Raw genomic sequence first — 20,994 nt, forward strand, 5'->3', positions numbered from 1 at the left:
TACTGTGAGGACCTTGACAGATTCCCCAAGCGGGCTTTTCTTTTGCTGCTCTGTGTTGTTCCTGGGATATTTATTTTTCTGTTTTACAAACTGACTATATAAAACCATCCCTTTTTTTTTTTTTATCTCAGAAAGCATTAGACTTTCCTTTGGACACCTGGCAAGCTATCAGGACTTTCTCCCAGAGGACAGGGACAGGGGAGCAGGTGCACCGAACTGGCTCCTTTTTTTTTGGGGGGGGGGCTGCATTACTTCTCGATTTGAGGCTCTTTTTCTCTCTGCACTCATCAACTACCGAACTCTGAGCAGCGAAGAAAGGAGATGTGAATAGCTTCCAACGTACAGCTCTGCACGGAGTGTGTATCAGTGAGGTGGATCCAGCTGCCACCACCTCTGGAGCGGGGGAGAGCTCAGACTTCCTTCCCTCCCTCTTTCCTTCTTGCATTATCAACCTCTCTTCCCTCCGGGTGGTCACCACGGGGGTCCCAGAAAGCTTCTCGTGGATTATAAACCCCTGGTGTCCCAGGACTTCTTCCTGTGTGCTAGACTGGAGGTTTCTCAAAGCTCAGGTCCTGGGAAAGCGACCTGGACTGAGCCTCGCGGCTCTGCAGCGCGCTCACGGTGCTGGTGTGTTCGCCTGGCAAGGCGCGCAGCCCGCTTGGCCACCTTTGGCACTCCGTGTACTCGGGGAGCATCCTTCCTCCTGCTCTTCTCCAAACGCCACTGACCTCCCCAGAAAGCTCGTCAGGCTACTGGTGTGTGAGCTGCAGTCCCTCGGCTCTCGGTACATAAAGCATGTCCGGCTCCGGGCGAAAAGACTTCGATGTGAAGCACATCCTGCGACTCCGCTGGAAACTCTTCAGCCATCCCTCGCCAGCCTCCGGTGGTAACCCAGCGGGGGGCAGCTGCCTGCCGCCGGACAGTGGAGGCAGCTTTGAGCACTGGGGACCTAGCCAGAGTCGGCTGCTTAAAAGCCAGGAAAAAGGCAGTTTGAGCGCTTTCTGGAAGAAACCTTCTTCCTCCTCTTCCTCATCATCCTCATCGTCCTCTTCATCCTCTCCCTTTAATCCGCTGAATGGCACCTTGCTACCAGTTGCCACGAGGCTGCAGCAAGGAGCTCCGGGGCAGGGCACCCAGCAGCCCGCCAGGACTCTTTTCTACGTGGAGTCCCTAGAGGAGGAGGTGGTGACAGGCATGGACTTTCCTGGACCACAGGACAAAGGATTGGCCCTAAAAGAGCTTCAAGCGGAGTCTGCCAGCTCCATCCAGGCAACAGGTGAAGGATGTGGACACAGGTACAGTAAGTTCCCACCGGGAAGGTGTCAGAATAGCTCCTGGTTGCTGGTCCTCCGCCCCCTCCTGATCTCTCCTAGTTAGCTAGGGTTAGAAAGCTATAGGATGGAAATTTGAGCTAGATGCCAGTCTGGTTTTCATTACCCAAGTGGCAATCTCATTAAAACTTTGCTTATTAATTTCTGTCGGCTCATACATGGGCTCTTTTAACAAGTTTTCAGAGTTACAACTATCAAGTGAATATCCGGACATTTGGGTGCACCTTCAAGTTGAGTGGGTCTCATATTTCATAGACTATAATGTCCTTCTGTCTCCCTTTGTCATTAAAGTATGTCTTTCCCTGATCTCTTCCGGGTGAAGTCAGCTTTGAACACCATCAAAACGCATTTCATGTATTCGCACCATGATAGTTTCAAATCCTTGTGGCTTGACTGTGTTTAAGGAATAACTAAGTGGGTAAAAGAAGATCAGCACTGACATAGCTCCGCCTCTCCTCTCCACTGGAGTGACTCCCATCCTAACAACAATCCTTGCTCATGTACTATTTTCTGCTCATCTTTGCCTCTCTCCATGCAAGTCTTAGAATTAAAGTCCGCAGATGACATTTGGCGGTAGATGACATTTGGCGTGATTTCTTTCCGCTCAGTATTAGAACTGTGCTTTCACAGTACTCGGGTAACATTTATTCCCAGTTTATTTCAAGCATGACACTTTGCGTGGAGTTTTGTTGCACTACAGATACAGAAAACCCTTGGAACTCGAGCAACTCTTGAGTTTTACATTTTTTAGGGTACTGAGTCATTATTACTCTAAATAGATCATTTTCATTTGAGCATATGATGAGGATATGAAAGGATTTGCATTTAGATCCATATGATATCAGAATACATTACAGAAGAAGAAATACAGTATGAGTTCCAGAAAATGATAATGGATAAGCTAAAAAGGTTGAATATTTTTTCTTAAGAACAAATTAGAAAGAGAAGATAGGTTAAATTTAATTGAATCAGGTTTTCACGACACGTATTAAGATGGTAAAATATATAAAATAAAATGTTAACTATAATTGTTCATTACCTTGACAAACAGAATGTTATAAGATACCCTTCTCTTTAAGAATGTTTTGAATAATATAGTCCTGAATTTGAATTTTATGAGTCGTGATGAACATATTCTAATGATATACTAAGATGATTCATATAATATAAAATCATTGTTTATTAAAGAAAATTATTTTTTCAATGTCCAAATATGTTAGAAGTTTTCCACATATGAGGCCTAAATCTAAGATTTCTGTTATACAATAAAATAAAATAGTTGACTAAAATCACAATAATTAGATGTCATAAATCATGAACTGTGAGAGTTCATCTATTCAGTACATACTTAGAATGCATAAATGATCAGATTTTCCTGGAGTTTTGAGTAACCTAAAACTTTAAGGGATGGAGAACTTTTGATAAATATTTACTTGTCATCTCCTATGTTTCAAAGGAAGGTCTTTATTGTAAAATTTCTTTTCATTTTTATTTATTCTTTAGTAATTTCACACATAAATAAAAATATTTAGAACACACACATATCTCATACTCCCTACTAAAACTCCTCCCAGACACCTGCAGAAACCCAAATTCATGTTTAAAATATTCTTGATACGCAAAAAACTCAGAAAATAGTAAACAAAGTACATATATACACATACACAAACATAATTTTCAAATCAACTAGAAATAGCTAATATTTTCAGAATAACAATCTTTTATATTTTAAAAAACCTTTACCTAATGATATTTTAGTGAATGAAGTTGGGTGAATACCAACGATTTATGAAGAGCTTATTAAAGTTGAGATTGGCAAATCTAAAGGAGAACTGAGATAATAAATTTTGTTAAGTTTAAAATATAAAACTAATAACCAAAGGAGAGGAATAATCTGTCAGGCTTACTTTTGAAAATATCCCACTTTTTACAATCACCGTAAGTTGTAAGTGTTAAGAATCTGAAAATAAAACATATGAGTACCACCCCATGTCGCTTTACTGTTGGAATCATAGTATCATGAAATTTTGCGAGTTGAATCTCTTGAAAATAACTCAATTACTTTTCAAATTTCATACCAAATTCTTAAGGAATGCAGGTAAATATTACATTCTCTTTAGTCACTACTGTGAGGATGCTTTTATCTCTTTATGGTTTTACAGGACATTGGTTCAGTGTTCATGACTGATTAAGAATTGCACAATAAATGTAGCAATTACTGACTCTTAATAAATGATATTATAATATCTGGTAAGAGTAGGGCTCATTGCCCAGGAAATATTGGACTTCCAAAGTAAAATACTTAAAGAAAACTTTATTGTAACTTAGAACTTTATTCTAACTAATCTGTAATGTAGATTTAATATCAAGAAAAGCTGTATAGTATTCATAATGTGAATGACTACACAAACTAAGCAACACATATTGATTTTTTTTGTTTTATCACTAAGATATACAAACTTTAATATGAACTTAATATTTGTCACACTTTCCATCAACTGTCTAGTGTAAAATTTATGTCAACCATAAACAAAGGAGAGCCTCTTCTCTATTATTTCCTTAGCCATTCTGTTTTCCTTTTCTCCTTTTTGGTCTGGCACCAGATAGGAGCATTGTTTTATATGAGTGTGAATTCTCATTTGATTAAATCTGTTTTTAATACTTAGAGAAAAACTACTCATATCTTTCAAATACTGGAAGGCTCAAATTCTCATGGACTTGAAACAGAGAAATGCCATGAACAGAAAGACATAAACTAACTTACTGCTAGAATTCTGTCTTCCCACCCCATAGTCCTTCTTCTATTGAGTACTTACCACCATACACCACTATAAATAAACCTCAATTCTCTATTTTCTTAATCATATCTCTTATAATACTTTCACACAATAAGTTGATAATCTATATTCTTACTAACTAATTTACATATATCAATGTCCAAACTTAGTTAAGATACAATTCCAAATGCATTGTATATATTTCCAAAATTTCATACATTTTGTAAAAAGATTAAAAACTAATATATTCTCAAATTTATATTTGTATCACTTATATGATGTATTACAAAATATGGTACACATAAATATTTATATATCAAAGCTTATATTGATCCTAGTACAAAAAAATCTAACCCAGTTTTTCTGATTTACTCTTTCTGCTTCAAGGTATTTGGAGTGCAGGCTTCTGACCCTATGTTTTCAGTGATCATCCATATAGAAGGACTCTGCATTTCTGTCTCTAAGCTTAAATATTCCATGACCTCTAATTTCTTCTCATTCACCTTTTCATCTGACTTTTGGTGAATGAAGCAAAGACAATTTAAATGCAATAGCTAAATAATTTAGTTAAGTCCCCTTTGTCTTACTGAATTTTTTTCCATCTCAGAACAGTTCTCCATGCATTAGTGTGTGCAAATAAAAAAAACAAGGATCATATCTATCCTCATCAGCATTTTTATTTTTTAAATTTTTTCTCAAACACCAACATTTTTTCCTGAGAAATTTTTCTATTTTGTCCATTATTTCTCTAATTCCAATGTTTGTTCATCTTCTAACTTAATATCTTCTTCTAACTCAACGGTTTTTTGTGTTACTTCACTTTCAATCTTTGTTATCTATCATATAGTCCACTCGTTTATAACATTGAAATCAATAAAAATGGTAAAATTAAAAGATGATCATATTTCCATATTCCTTGCTCTATTGTTTTAATCTCTAAGAATTCTACTGATCCAGCATTATTGATCATGATATATATTATAAATTGCTCACTGATCAAAGTATTTATAAAAAAGGAAAACAACTCAGTTCTTACATCAAAGAGGAAAAGAGACAGCTTATTCTAGAGCCAAATATGAGTTATTGTTTTCTGGGGAAAAAATGATGTTTCAACATGGAAGCAGTTTCTTGAAATTTTTTCAATAACTTAAAAAGAAAGTAATGAATCAAGGTACCTTTAAAATTCAGTGGTGTAAACATTAAGTAGATAACAACAGTAAACTGGAAAAAATTCTCAGTTATATGCATCTCATGACTCTTAGCCTCTAGTTTGAAAAGCAGGGGTTAGTTAAGTTAATTAATTCCAAGTCCTTCATCTGTTAGTCATAAGATGTTTGGTATGATAAGGAACGAGATGAGAATGGTTATTTAGAGGGATCTGCATAGCCCTAGATAAAGTGTAATTAGGTTTTGAACCTGCAACAGTTAGAGATATTCACATCATTGAAGTTTTAATCCATCTTCAGCCTTTGCAGGTATACTTCTTCTATGAATTCTGATTCATAGAAGTATCTACCATAGATATCCAGATGTGAATGATTTCCATCCATCTGCTTTCTGGACAGCACTCCATACCCTTGTCCTTGAACTCTATCACATTCAGGGTCCTTCTGTGTAAGTTATAGGTACACTGGCCTCATAAACTTATTTCCTCTTAGTGGGTGGTTGTGTATCCTCAGCCAGTCTTTCCCACATTTAGTGTTTTTTTTTTATTGATGATCTAGTTTGAATAAAACATCTCTGCCTCTATCAAAGATGCCCTCATTTTCTCAACAAATAAGATCATTTGTTCTGTGTTTTAGAGTAACTATACATTACCTTCTCATCAATTTATATTGATTAATGTACATTAACATCTATGTTGATATTATCATGTGTCTCTATTTGAAATTTCTAGTGGAGAAAGTGTGTATATTTGACATAATACTTTGCTTTTGTTATAGATCATGTCTATAAACAATGTAGAATAATGAATATTTTTCATGATCATATTGAGTGATAATAAGAATGTGGTATTGAAGGAACAGTTGCTGAAATTTAATGTCAAATTTAAAATGGTAGCATCCTATGATGCTGTTTACTTTTTGTTCTGATTGGTATTAGAAAACATACTATTTGCTGATATATGGTTTGTTAAGTGTATTTTACTTTTTCATTGTAAAATATCTGTTGTGAGGAGAACACTTGTTGGTTACCAGCCACTTAGCCCCGAAATAATCACACAGAAATCATATTACTTAAATCACTGCTTGGCCCATTAGCTCTAGCTTCTTATTTGCTAGCTCTTACATTTTAATTTAACCCACTTCTAGTAATCTGTATATTGCAACGTGGCTGTGGCTTACTGGTTAAAATTTCATCTGGCTCTGGTGGGGCTACATGGCTTCTCTCTGACCCTGCCCTTTTTTCTCCCAGCATTCAGTTTAGTTTTCCCTGCCTAGCTCTTTCTGTCATCCTCTGCTATACACTCAAAGCAGTCCTTTATTAACCAATAGTATTCATAGCATGCAGAGGGGAATCCCACATCAAATATCATTTAAGTATAATCTAAAGTAGAAATAAAAACATAGTAATTTTAGATGGTAAAGTTTTCATATAAAATTTACTTCTGAATGTTAAAACATTTCAAAACTCCTTTTAATTTAGTCTTTCTGAATTTTATATATGCATATAGTTTGATCATATCAATCCCCAAGTTCCTTCCTGAAATTCCCTCTTCTGGATCTTTCCAAACCCTGAACATCTCAATTTCATGACTTTTTTATTTTGTTCTATCATCTTATTATCTCAAAGTAGTGCTTCCTAAATATGCACATGCTGTTAGTTCATTCAGTGGAGCATTAACAATCTACCAGTGATCACAAACCCAAAGAAAAGTGATCACTCCCCCTGCTGCCAATACAGGATAATAAAATTTCATCTAGAGATGAGCCCTGCTGAGACATCCTGCTGGAGTTTTGATATAGTTAACCATTTTCAGCTCTTGTGCTGGTAATGAAAGCTGCTATAGGTTCATGAGGACACAGATCAACTGTGGTGTTCAAATGACAAACTTACTTACAATCTTCTAGGTCTTAAATTCTTTTGTAACTCCCTTCTGAGATGTTCTTTGAACCCCAGAGAGGGAACTTTGAAACAGATATTTTATTTAGGACTAACTCCTGACTGTCACTTTTTTGCCAGCACTTTCCTGAGATATGAGTCTCCATATTAACTTTTACTCATTGAATAAAGAAGCTTCTTTGATAACTATTGATGGAGGTATGGGTATGAACATAAATATTTGGAGGGCTCTTTAACAATATGAATGTTTAGTAAAATAATAATAGTAGGTTGTCCAATGAAGATACCTCTTAAGCCACAGAAGTTTGACAATGTTGCTAGATATAAACTCCTTCCTCTGGGGCAGACTTCAAGTCAATTCAGAAAGATGTTGTTAAGTGATACATAACATTTGTACCAGTATTGTACCAGTACATGCATCTTGTCTGGAAGATCAGTATTGTGATATGCATGTTTCATTCAGAACTGGATAAAAGTATTGATGTCTTTCTCCCCTTTAGCCTATATGGCACTTTTTGACACTATGAAAGCTAGCTATCAGAAAATAAATAGTTCTTACCTTCTCCATCTAGAAAGCAGTTCCTGTCCAACTTAAAAAAAATGATTTTTCTCTGTCCTGCCGTTAAACTGGATGCTGCCTTCATAAACAGAATCACATTTTCCACTTATATATACACAAGCAAGAGAAAAGGCAATAGCCAATTTGATTTCTATGGGCACTACACTACTATCTTAGATACTTTTCAATTTCTGTTACAGAAGACCATGACCAAGGTAAACAATAAAAAAAATCTTTTAATTTGGTTTATGCTTTCAGAGGATTAGAGTCCATGATAGTGGAGTGGGTGAAGATGTGGTAGAAGGAATTGTTCTGGGGAACCCACTAGAGATATCCACTCAGACACAGTTTAGAGCAAAGTGAAAATATTCCAGCCTGCTGAAAATACACTCAGGTATTTGAAACTATATGCAGCACTGAGTGTCAGGGGCACTGATGTTTGAAGGCAGAAACCATGTCTTGGCATCTCAATCTGCACCTAAAGGTAGGAGGGTGGTTCTTTGCACAAGTAAACAAATTCACAGAAGTGAAGATAAGTGGTTAGCTTGAGGGAGCTCTTCTTAAGTAGGAAGTTTATCAGTAGCTACAATAAGTCAACAAGAGAATCTTGACCCGCAGTTCTCAGAATAAGATTAGGTAATTTTCTGTGGTATTCTCCACCAAGGAGATCAAATTCTAGTTAAACATGAAATGCTTTCAACAAGAGTACAAGATGGAGGAATCTATGCACTGTCTCACCCAGTCAAATTCCCCACTGGTTCTATGGATTTGAGTCAAAACTGAGTCATTTTGTTCTAAGGGGCACAGTTAGTACCAAGAAATAGTAGCTTAACTGAGTTTATTTTTTGTATTATGTAATTGGCAATGAAGTTGAGGATGGAGAATTCCATCACTAGCCTGATCTGAATAAGAATCAATGGTCCAGCTAATGCTGACAGTAAGGTAGCCAGCCATGAGGGGATTAATAAACTGAGACTGAAATCAATTATTTGATCTGTGTCTTCTTTCTTTCCTTTCTCTGAAGTTTTATAGAATGATGGGAAGGTTTTCCCTAGTTACCACTGATTAGTTGGGAAAAAAATAACAAATAGCAAATATCTTTGGAGGTCATGCAAAGCATATTTTATTTCATAAGAACAAAGTCTTGCGTATTTCAGTTCTATAGTACAGCTTCTGTAACACAGTCAATTTGACTCTCCATCCCAGAAATAGAATTTTCCAAATTACCTAGGAGTAAGTATATCTTGGAACTGAGTTCCCTAAAGTTTTGGCTCCCCAACAATCAAAGCTTATGTGTCAACAGAAGTTGCACTAGAAACAGGACTAGAATTGGGGCATTTTTGACATTTGTTAACATAGAGTCAATGTCAATATGACTTCTCACCATTTCACCATTTGTGGGATCTACCTGGTGGACAATACAGGTACCTGGAAATGTGACTTTTCAGTGAGTCAGATAATTCAAATTTATACACATGGTCAATGCCAGCAAACATCATGATTTGAGGACATGATGTAGGTACCTTGTTTTTGGCAAGACAACTCACAACTGTCATGGCATGCATAAAACTGTGATTGCTGAAGGCAATTTTCTAGTCATTCTTCTCCACAACCAGGTTACTGAACTGCATTCCTTTCCTAAATTCATATTGTTCAATCCCTGGAAAGGACATCAGATAGTAGAGGTCCTCCAAAAAGACAGAGACTGTCATCCTAGTTTTTATTCTCAATTTCTATGTCTATCTTCGGGTCTAACGGAAACTGTATATCCTTGGTTAGTAAACCCGTTATTCTTTTTTTAAAAGGCTTCAAGGTTCAAGTGACTGCTTATCTGCCATCATCCTTGGTGTCCTTTCCCACACCTGACCCCACCCCCAGGATGATACCAGCTACCTTAACAGCAGTTTGGGTGGTGAAGATGACTGGGTAGAGTTCCATTCAACCAGGCTCTGGGTCCAACCATGGGTCATCTTTACCCAAATCAAGTATCCTGTGTAGAACTGCATAGATTCAAAGGTGGGAAGTGGCAGAATTCCCTTCACAGTCTGGTTAAAGGCGTGTGGAACTTCCTGAAAAGCCTGCAAGGATTTGAGGATGGAGGAGTAGTTAGCCATTTTTACCTGGGGAATATTTTAGAGTTTGGAGGGGGTGGATGGTGGAATATAATTTCAAAGGTGTACATCCTCCTTGATCAGAAGTATATTGGGTTCTGACAAAGGCACACAGGGGAGAAAGTTGACTTTTTTTTTTTTTTTTTTTTTTGCCAGTTTCTGGGACCAATTAATGATAGTCTCCACAAAAGTTCTGTTCACCCTTTCTGATTGACCTGAGCTCTGTGGACTATATACACAATTTAATTTCTTATTACTAGTTAATACATTTGCCATATTTTGAGAAACTTTTGCCAGAAAGGCAACCATGCCATGTCAGAATCCAAAACTAGAACAGTCCAAACTAAGTATGATTTCCTAAAGAAGTTTCTTAGTAAATATTCTTACAGTCTCTCTTCTGGTGGAGTGACCTCCTCCTATCCTCAGAAGGTACTTACAAACACCAGTGTGTATTCAAAGCCCAAGGCTTTTATTTATTTTTTTTTCTTTTATTATTATCATTATTATTAAAAATTTCCACCTCCTCCTATTTCCCTCCTCCTCTCCTGCCCCCCTCCCCTTCCCTCTCCAGTCCAAAGAGCAGTCAGGGTTCCCTGCCCTGTGGGAAGTCCAAGGTCCTCCCCTCTCCACCCAGGTCTAGGAAGGTGAGCATCCAATCAGACTAGGCTCCCACAAAGCCAATACATGCAGTAGGATCAAAACGCAGTGCCACTGTCCTTGGCTGCTCAGTCAGCTCTCATTGTCCGCCACGTTCAGAGAGTCCGGTTTGATCATATGCTCCATCAGTCCCAGTCCAACTGGCCTTGGTGAGCTCCCATTAGATTAGCCCCACCGTCTCAGTGGGTGGGTGCACCCCTCGCGGTCCTGTCCCTGGTGGGAAGTCAGTCAGATCAAACCTAATAGACTGTAACAGGTCATTGAACCCATAAGAGTCATTCAGGGTCCTCATAGGAATTTTATGTGACAGGAGACTGGCAGAGTTGAGGGCTGATTCTTATAGAACTATATGCAGTGTTGATTCATAAGCAGAGCTGGTCTTGAATCATAAGGGCATTAGATATCCATGTCTCAAGTGACCCCACTAAAGAGGACTTCAACTTCAATAGAGTGTGAGGATTTCAGCAACAGTTTGCTGCCCACTGCAGCCCCTGTCTGCGCTCTATGCTCTAGAACCCAGTTTGCGAGCTTTGGGCAAGGGACTCGAGGTTGAGAATACACATGCAGAGGCAGACCGACACACAGACCTTCCAAACACTGGTACCCAAAGTCCCCCTCTAAGAGCACCATGGAGGCTTAACTACCCTGCAGTCAATGGCCAACAGGTGAAAATCCCGTCTTCTGATCCTCTGGGCTAGGCACAGCTTCTAGTAACTTCAATTAGAAGGCTCTAGACCGGGAAGAGCAGCTGAAAGCCAGGACTCAATTAGTCCTGGCAACAGTTCATGAATTAAAATTAATTTATCAGCTCTCTTAACTAGCCTGGTGGTGGCAGCCATGGCCTTTATACATTCCGGCTATGCCAGATGCAACAAAGTCAAGTCTCTTGTACAGATATGCCATCAGTTCTTTTGAGGGTTCAAGGACTTGTGTGAGGCGGCCAAGGCAATAACTGTATAACTGTGGCCTCATCCACATACAAGTGGAATGCCATAGTAATATATGAGAAGACCAGTCTTGGGGCAGACATTAGTGTCTTTTTAAGGCTTTGGAATTTCTCTACTCAGTATCTGTCTATTCTGAAGCTTCGAACCCACAGTGAGGCTTAGCTATCTCAGCAAACCATATTAGCTATAGCCATCAGTATTCAGCTATGCCCGGGAATTCTTTTTTTTTTTTTTTTTTTTTTTTTTTTTTTGGTTTTTCGAGACAGGGTTTCTCTATAGGTTTGGTGCCTGTCCTGGAACTAGCTCTTGTATACCAGGCTGGCCTTGAACTCACAGAGATCAGCCTGCCTCTGCCTCCCGAGTGCTAGGATTAAAGGTGTGCGCTGCCACCGCCAGGCCCAGGAATTCTTATACTTATTTTTGATGTGAGAGTGAACTTCGTAGTATAGCTGAAATATCATTTTGAGAAATGTTTGTTTTCCTTCTTCTACTTTGTAGCCAAAGTATATGACCTGAGGAATGCACAGCCATGACGATATAATCTATGGCTTGAAGAACCTCTAAAATGCCTTATGTGCCTGTGCACAATCCTCTTCATCCTATGAGGAGGTGATGTCTACACTAGAGAAGGTTGCTTTGCACATGTTTTTGTCAAAATTCTAACATCTTCACTTAGGTTCTCATAAAATGATACTGGTAGGTCCCTGAAGCCCTTCTTCTGGTTCACTTCTATTGTTGAAGTCTGCTTGTTCATTTCCCATCTGCCCAGACTCCCAAAATAATCAAACAGAATCTATAATAATTAAATCACTACTTGGGCAATCACTTAAGCATATTGCTAGGAAGCTCTTACATCTATAATTAACCCATTTCCATTATTTTATATTTAACCTCGAGGCTTGTGGCTGACCTGCAAGGTTCTGGCTGGCAGCTTGCATCTTTCTCTTCTGGCAGCTCCATGGCATCTCTCTGAATCTGCCTTCATTCTTCTGGCATTCAGTTTAGTTTTCCTGCTTAGCTCTACTCTGCTAAGCCACTGGTCCAAACAGATTCTCCATTAACCAGTGGTATTCACAGTATACAGAAGAGAATCCCACATCACCTCCTCTTTTCTGTCTAAATAAAAGGAAGGTTTTAACTTTAACTTAGTAAAGTTACATACAACAAAACAGGTCTCAAGTAAGAAAGTACAGTTATAATATTTATATCTACTTTATCTCTTATCATAACTAAGGAAAACTATAATAATAATTATCTATTCTTCAACTCCATCAAAGACCTCAAAAGGAAATAATATTACATAATTAAATAGGAATTTCTTTATAATTAACTTCCAAAACTCTAGAAATGACAGAGATATCTCACTGATTGGACAGCCACCCAAAGTTTTTCTGTAACTTCGGAGCATCCAATCTTTATTACAGGCCCATAGTCTATGACAGACTTTACCATGACACAGGAAATTTCAAAGACAGTTTTACCTATATTGACAGTTTATCAGTCACTTTTTTCTGTGTCCTACAGAATGTCTTACAGACTTTTATGAAGCAGGAACCCGGAGGATGGTAGTACCTTTAGGAAAGTTCAGCAGTCATTTCTCTCTGGGTTCTGCATGTCCATTCACATAGCATAAACATCAAGCAGTCTAGTCAAGAGCAGTTTTTTGCCCAAATGTTTAACCAACTCCATGAGGAGCCTCTTTGAGGCACATCTTCTTCTTGAAGTAGATTGGTGCTGCCAGGAGAAGATGTGTCTCATGTCATGAAAAGTCCTAAGTTCTTAAACATTTTAAATGCCATATTCTATAGTCTTTGAAAGGTCTAAAGAATGATTATCCATCTGAAATATATCTCTGTATGTGTAGAAAATCTAACTAACATGATTACAAGCTTGATTATTATAGATGATTAACTATTATATTTCTTAATTATACGTTACATTTTTAAATGAGCTGCACAAACACAATGCCATATATAGATAGATAGATAGATATAACTATAATAAAAATTGACCCAAATTTTGTATCAATAAACCAAGATCCATGCCAATGCAAATCTCTGTAGTATATCTCCTTTTAAATATAAATAAAATTTATAAACAATATTTCTCTCCAAATTGCTTCCTGCTTTTTGTTGGGCAAAATATTTTTGGGGGTATTCATGGTGACCTTTCAGGGGATTTTGGTTCATCAAACCACAACAGTCAGGAAGGATTCAACAGGTTCTCATCCTCTGTGGAAACAAAAGAACAACCTCTTTCCACAGCAACATATCCTTAGACTCAAATTTTAAAGTCAAGAAACCTATATGTTGGTTTATTTTAGCAGTCCATACAATGAAATATCTCAGCTCCTTCACAGTAAAATAATTTAAAGAAAGCACAATAATATATATAATTCAGACTCTCTGTGTATATTCCATCTTTATGTGGCTTATTTTTTTACTCTGTTCTTTTTGACAAGTTTACTCTGTGTCTTTAAAGACATTGTTTTATGATTTAAAAAAACCATTTACTTCTTTTTACAACCCTCTATACTCATTTTCTCTTCTCTCCAAGGCCTACGTACATTTATCCAACACTGTCACCCATTTAGAGGTCTTTTCCATCTGAACTTGTCTTTATTGTATATCTGTAATCCTTTTCTGGTCAGAATCACATTTTTTAATGCTAAGTGGTCATGGCTAGGGCCAACTTGGTCCTGCCTACTTGTTCCAACAGTCCAGCATGGTAGAGCTGTTGGTTGCCTCTGAGAGCCATGTACATTGCCCCAGTTTTCGGCATACAGTGGGTCTATGTTGCCATTAAGCAAGTTGTAGAACTCTGCTCACAGAACCCATTTAAATGCTTTTTAGCCAGATTTTCTGAAAGAGCCAAGTTCCTGATGGCAGCAAAGCACAGGAAGCCTTTGTTTCAAAACAGAGCAGCTTTATTTTCTCCTACTGCTAAATAAGGAAAACCTCTATTAAAGGATTCATGGCAGTAAGCTGTTCTTATATCTGTTTTCCTTCCTTCCTTCCTTCCTTCCTTCCTTCCTTCCTTCCTTCCTTTCTTTTTGTGCCTAGAATTCTTCCCAAACTCTCTTAGACTTTAAGTGGATTTTAGTTGGCCACATTGGCATACTAATTTGTTGTTGGAGGCCACTTTTTTGTTTCCCAGCTGCCCAGACTTTTGAAATAATCACACAGAAACTCTTAATTAAATCAGTGCCTGTCCAGTCACTTAAGCATATTGCTAGCTAGCTCTTACATGTAGAATTAACCAATTTTCATTATTTTATATCTTACCACAAGGCTCATTGCCTTCTGGCTAGGTTCCAACTAGCAGGTTACATCTTTCTCCATTGACAACTCCATGGCGTCTCTCTAACTCTGTTTTCTTTCTCCCAGCATTCAGTTTGGTTTTCCTGCCTAGCTCTACTCTGCTAAGTCACTGGCCAAAACAGATTCTTTATTAACCAATGGTATTCACTGCAAAGAGAGGGGAATCACACACACACACACACACACACACACACACACACACACTTCCACTATTTACTTTCTAATCTGCTTTCCCAAGCAATCATTCATAGCATGAGATAGTTTGTCTTTCATCAAATGAATGTCAGCTGTTGTAAACTTTCTGAGCAATTTCCAAAAGTTGAGAACTATTCTTTCCATCAAATCCCTTAAATTTCTCAAGATTTCTACTTATACCTTGGGCTGACTACATGACAACAGAAATGTTATGGTTTCTATGCTTTTGGGAGGCATCTAAAACTATGGTGGTAAGTACCTGATATGTTTCTCAGAGCCTTTCTAGACACAAAGCAGGTGATTCATTAGGTCTTTGAATAAGCTTTCCTACCTTAAATTAGCTGTTAAGTTTTCTTGCTATGATTTTTAATCCTCAAAATAATGTTTGAGGATGTAAAAAAATCCAGTGTCCATTTACCTTCATTGATATTATGATGATAAGTTGATTAGATGCTTTAAAGCTCCATTTGATCTTGTCATCTGCATCAGGCAGTTTCCCATTGCCTGACCCCAAAGTAAATGTTCCAATTTTCAGCAGAAAAGTCTATCTTGCTCTTGGAAATAAACAGGGTATCTAGGAGCTATTGGCAAGGATCCCAAGATGGCTGATGTGTATAAAAATCTATTTCCAACACTTACTAAAAGCCTGAAGCGTCTCTGAGAAAGGAGGGCTTTGAGTCTTCTAATTATATAAGTCATTGGTAGAAAAGGACATAAATCCCAAATGGGAAAGGAGTTGAACTTTCACTTTTTCCCAGTGTGACTGAAGAAATTACTACCTTTTCCCCTGGGCCCTTAGAGCAGGCCAGGGAAGAAAGAAAGGACTTGTGGTTCAGGAAAGTATTTCTCCTTCCTGTATGTACTCAGGGCATGGGAAAATGAATGTAAGTAAAGGGACTTAACAAACTGCAGGTAAGCATTCCTGAGCAGGTGGGGAACGGAGCAGTCAGGTCTTTTTCCTGTGTCAGATGGAAGGGACGGATAGACGATTAGGGGTTTCTCTGGGCAATCTGATGGGGTCAACAAAATTCAGGTTTTCAACAAGAGGGTACAGGTTTCAAGTTAGGATACGAGGGTTCTCATACGAGAGAAGCCATTGATATTATAGGGACATCGGTGGCTATTGCTGTAGCTAGAGTGCTGCTAGAGGGAGGACCCATAGCAATAGCAATAACCAGTGTGAGCATTCAGTCACAGCTGCTACCAGAAGCAGTCTCAGAAGCAGGTGTGGGCACCCTGGATTGGCCTGTGAGCTTTGCTGGCAATTTTGGGTGTAGTCTCCTTACTGTTCACTCCCTTGTACATTTTATTTAGGTTTCTCCAATCATCAGAATGGAAAGAGACAGACAAAAAGACTAGTAAAGACAAATAGGGGTGGCCACCACACTTACCGGAATAGACCAGGGAAGGCTGGTGATATCTTACATAGAATTAGGGCACAGGATTTACTGCTCTGACTTCCCCTTTGTATCTTAAACAGACAGTACCACTTATAGAAAGAATTTACTTCTGGAGGTAATTCAATTTATCTTTTCTCCCGCTCCTTTTGAGTGGTGGCATCAGGCTATCTCTGAAGCACTTGGCATTGATTGATCAGAGAAGATTTTTTGGGGGGACATTAGAATCTTTCAGGGTGCTCATGTCTTTATTGCATTCTTACCTGCTCTTAAGGGTCCATTATACAATCATTGCCTGGGTTCAGGTTTTGGGAATCTTGCTGGGACCTTCAAACTGTTATGGAAGTCCTTTTAACCTAAGTGTACATGGATTTCCATGCATGATGCTCTATTTTCTCTATGCTCTATTTTATTAAAAAGACTTTCCAAGTAGGTGTTTATTTGATTTACTTAAATTTCCATTTTCAGCATAATTTTTGATTTGTGTGAAACTTAGTCTTTTAATCAAACATAATTTTCATATCTCGAATTGTCTTCCTTATGCCATTCAGCTCTTTTGTCATTGTTGTTGATTTTTACTAGCATATTCATATCTTCTTAGATCTGGCTGAATATAGTTACTGTTATTGTTTTATTCTTTGTCAATAAGATTTTCCAGCACATTCTCATTATGAGGCATGATTCTGGGTTTAGTATTCTATGGAGGAGGTATGTTGTCTTGGACTTCTGTTTTCTTTTTTTTAAATTTATTTTTATTGAAAATTTCCACCGCCTCCCCTTCTCCCTCTTCCTCTCCCCTACCCCTCCCTCTCCAGTCCAAGGAGCGGTCAGGTTTTCCTACCCAATGGGAAGTCCAAGGTCCTCCCTGCTCCCCCCAGGTCCAGGAAGGTGAGCATCCAAACAGACTAGGCTCCCACAAAGCCCGTCCATGCAGTAGAATCAAAACCCAGCACCATTGTCCTTGGCTTCTCTGTCAGCCTCCACCATCAGTCACATTCAGAGAGTCCAGTTTGATCACATACTCCATCAGTTCCAGTCCAACTGGCCTTGGTGATCTCCCATTAGATCTGTCCTGCCGTCTCAGTGGGTGGACGCACCCCTCGCAGTCCTGACTTCCTTGCTCATGTTCTTCCTCCTATTGCTCTTCATACAGACCTTGGGAGCTCTGCTCAGTGCTCCAGTGTGGGTCTCTGTCTCTATCTCCATCCATTGCCAGAAGAAGGTTCTACGGTAATATGCAAGATATTCATCAGTGTGGCTATAGGATTGGGCTAGTTCAGGTACCCTCTCCTCTGCTGCCCAAGGAACAAGCTGGTGACATCTCCTTGGACACCTGGGAACCTCTCCAGTGTCAAGTCTCTTGCCAACCTTAAAATGGCTCCTTTAATTAAGATAACTACTTCCCTGCTCCCTCATCCCCCCCTCCTGCATCCCAACCATCCCATTCTCTCAAGCTCTCCCCATCCTCCCCTTCTCCCTTCTCTCTCCCCATCTCCCCTTATCCCCACCCCACCCCACCCCACAACCGTGCTCCCAATCCCTGCCCAGCACTGGAGAAATGTTCCCCTTGCTCCACATCTTTGCCAGTATAACCTGTCACGTGAGTTATTGATCTGAGACATTCTAACAAGTGTAAGAGGAAATCTCAGTGTAGTTATGATCTGAATTTCCCTAATGGATCAGGATATTGAACATTTTCTTAAATGTTTCTCAGCCATTTCAAATTGTGCTACTGAGAATCCTTCGCCATTTTAGTTGAATTTTTTTATAACCAGTTTCTTGAGTCTTTAGATATTAGTTCTCTACCAGATGTGTTATTCAAAAAATAGTTTTATTTTCTTCATGCTGTTACTTTGTCCTATTGACAATTTCATTTGCATTACAAAAGGTTTTCAGTGCCATGATATCCCATTTATTAATTTATTAATTGTTAATCTTAGTGCCTGAGCTATTGATGTTTTTTTCAGAAAGTTGTCTCCGTGCCAATGTATTCAAAGCTATGCTACATTTTAACTGCAGCCAGATTTGATGTATCTGGCTTAATGTTAAGATCTTTGATCCACTTGGACTTGAGTTTTGTGCAATGTAATGAATATGGATCTGTTTGTATTCTACCAGCAGATATCCATTTGGATCAGCACCATTTGTTGAAGATGCTGTCTTTTTTCCAGTATCTAGTTCTGGTTTCAGTATCAGAAATCAGGTGTCTACATGTGTGAATTTAAAAAATGTTTAAATAAATGTGGAATCATTTTCAAATGTTGTAATCGAAGAATGATTCTATCATCTACTCTTTGATGTAGTGTGTATAACATGAGAGACTTCTTGTTGGGGTTTCTGTCCTTCCCAGATCCCACAGCCAGCAAGTCCCAAAGAAAATCACACAGAGGTCTACATAAGTTGTAAACTGATTGGCCTATTATCTCAGGCTTCTTATTAGCTCTTGTAACTTATATTAACCCATTATTCTAGTATATGTTAGCCACATGGCTCTGTATCTTTTTTAGTGTGAAAGGTCACATCCTACTTCTTCGGTGTCTGAACAGGACTGTGGAGCAATGAACTTCCTCCTTCCCAGAATTCTCCTGTTCTCATTGACCCTCCTCTACTTCCTGTCTGGTTATCCTGCCTATATTTCCTGCCTGGTTACTGGCCAATCAGTGTTTATTTAAAACATAATTGACAGAATACAGAATTGTCCCACACCAAGTGTGGTGTTGTTTTAAATATATAAATATTAATATATTATTATGATTATATTTATTTTATGGCAAAATATAAGTAAATTATTTAAAAATTTAAAGGATCTGTCATTAAATATTATTTTATTAATGAGTGTTTTGACTGTATGTATGTATGCATACCATGTATATGCCTAGTGGTTGGAGAGGTATCTGATGTCCTGGAACTGAGTTACATAAGGTTTTGGGCCACCATGAAGTTTCTGTAACCTCAACCTGAATCCTCTACAAGAACAACAACTGCTCTTAGTCTCTGAACCCTTCTTCACCCATGCTGTTGGTATAATTGCAAAAAAAAAAAAAGAAGAAGAAGACATTTACAACATTTAGTACTTACAGTGAGATACTTTGTAAATCATTGTTTTTAAATATTTGTAATTTTTATCTAAAAAAACATACAATTTTTATTTTGTTTTTTTAAATTTAGCTCATATTAAAAAGTGATGCCAAGTTCTCTCTCTTTCCTTGATATCTACGTAGAATTTGGAACATTTAACTTGTTATTAAAACTGTAAAAGTCCTAAAATAATTACTCAATTATTTTATTTTAATTTTTTAAGTTAAGAACCCTTAATTCTCTACTTTTAGTTGAAAAAGCTTAAAATTCAATGGAATTATCTCTGTCTGGAACAGTGACCAGGCAGACAGGAGGAATGTCAAAAGATGGAGGGCAGAAATATAGGACAGAAAAGAAGGATGGGGCAGAGTGACAGAAGTATCCAATATATTTTATGTTTCTATTAAGACAGGAAAGAAAACACATAACATGGTAATTAGAAATAAATTAGCCCTTAGAAGGAGTGACACATGTGGCTTTCTTGGAGTAGATGTGATCTTCTTGGAGGATGTGTGTCATGAGAAGGCAGACTTTAATGTCTCTTTGCTCAAGATACTAAGCTCCATTTTTTTAGTCTTTTTATAGTATCTTTTATTTACTGGATGCTTTGTACCTAGATATTTTTTGTTCTTTTAGATTTAATATTTACCTTGTCAAAATGATCTATTTATTTTATCTTATCTTCCAGTAGTGAAACTCTCTCTTCCATTTCTTTCTATTTGTTCATGAAGTTTCTTCTGAGCTTTTGTTTGAGTTCCTGAGGTTTTCATTTCAAGTATTATTTCAGTTTGGGTTTTCTTTTATGAGTCTATTTCTTTTTTAAATTCTACTTTTATAGACTGAATTATTTCTAGTATTTAATCCAACACTTTCTTTTGTGTTTTCACAGTCTTTATTAAGGCCTTTGTTCTTCTCTCCTTTAAAGTCCTCGGAAATATCCACACTTGCTTTTTTTGAAGTCCTTTTCCTCTACTTAAGCTAATGTTTTTCCTTAGGGCTTATTATAAGCTTCTTTCTTGAGGAGGCATATTGTCATATCTTATGTGGTTGTGTTCTTGCAATAGGTTCTAGATATCTGGAGTTATCCTCTTTGTGTCAACACTTATGGATATCTGGTTCTTCTTAGAACTCTTCACTGAGACTCCAAGTTGTCCCAAGTTAGTGTCATTGTTTTTGTGGTCGGTAGCCTAGCAGGCATGGGAAGAACACTAACTCTTAAGGTTTTTTTTTTTAATTTATTTATTTAATTATTAAATATTTCTGCCTCCTCCCTGCCACCGCCTCCCATTTCCCTCCCCCCTCCCAATCAAGTCCCCCTCCCTCATCAGTCCGAAGAGCAGTAGGGGTTCCCTGCCCTGTGGGAAGTCCAAGGACCTCCCACCTCTTTCCAGGTCTAGTAAGGTGAGCATCCAAACTGCCTAGGCTCCCACAAATCCAGTACAGTGCAGTAGGATCAAAACCCAGTTACATTTGGGATGTGCTCTCACACAAAGTGTGGCAGAGGCAGAACTGTGGGTAAATTGAACAGCCCCATATGGCAGTAAGTCTCAAAGAAATGT

The 20,994-nt window shown here is 38.1% G+C and overlaps 1 protein-coding gene across 1 annotated transcript in view; it reads left to right on the forward strand.

Moving 5' to 3' along the window:
• Positions 1–324: 324 nt before the first annotated feature.
• The window catches only part of Klhl1 (kelch like family member 1), a 232,484-nt gene continuing 211,814 nt past the window's right edge, over positions 325–20,994 (forward strand). Inside the window, exon 1 of the mRNA XM_057786305.1 lies at positions 325–1,295. Within this exon, the coding sequence (XP_057642288.1) occupies positions 796–1,295 (500 nt within the window). The 5' untranslated portion in view covers positions 325–795. The remainder of the gene's footprint in view (positions 1,296–20,994) is intronic.

The sequence above is a fragment of the Chionomys nivalis genome, chromosome 12 (assembly GCF_950005125.1).
Source record: "Chionomys nivalis chromosome 12, mChiNiv1.1, whole genome shotgun sequence".
Taxonomy (NCBI): Eukaryota; Metazoa; Chordata; class Mammalia; order Rodentia; family Cricetidae; genus Chionomys; species Chionomys nivalis.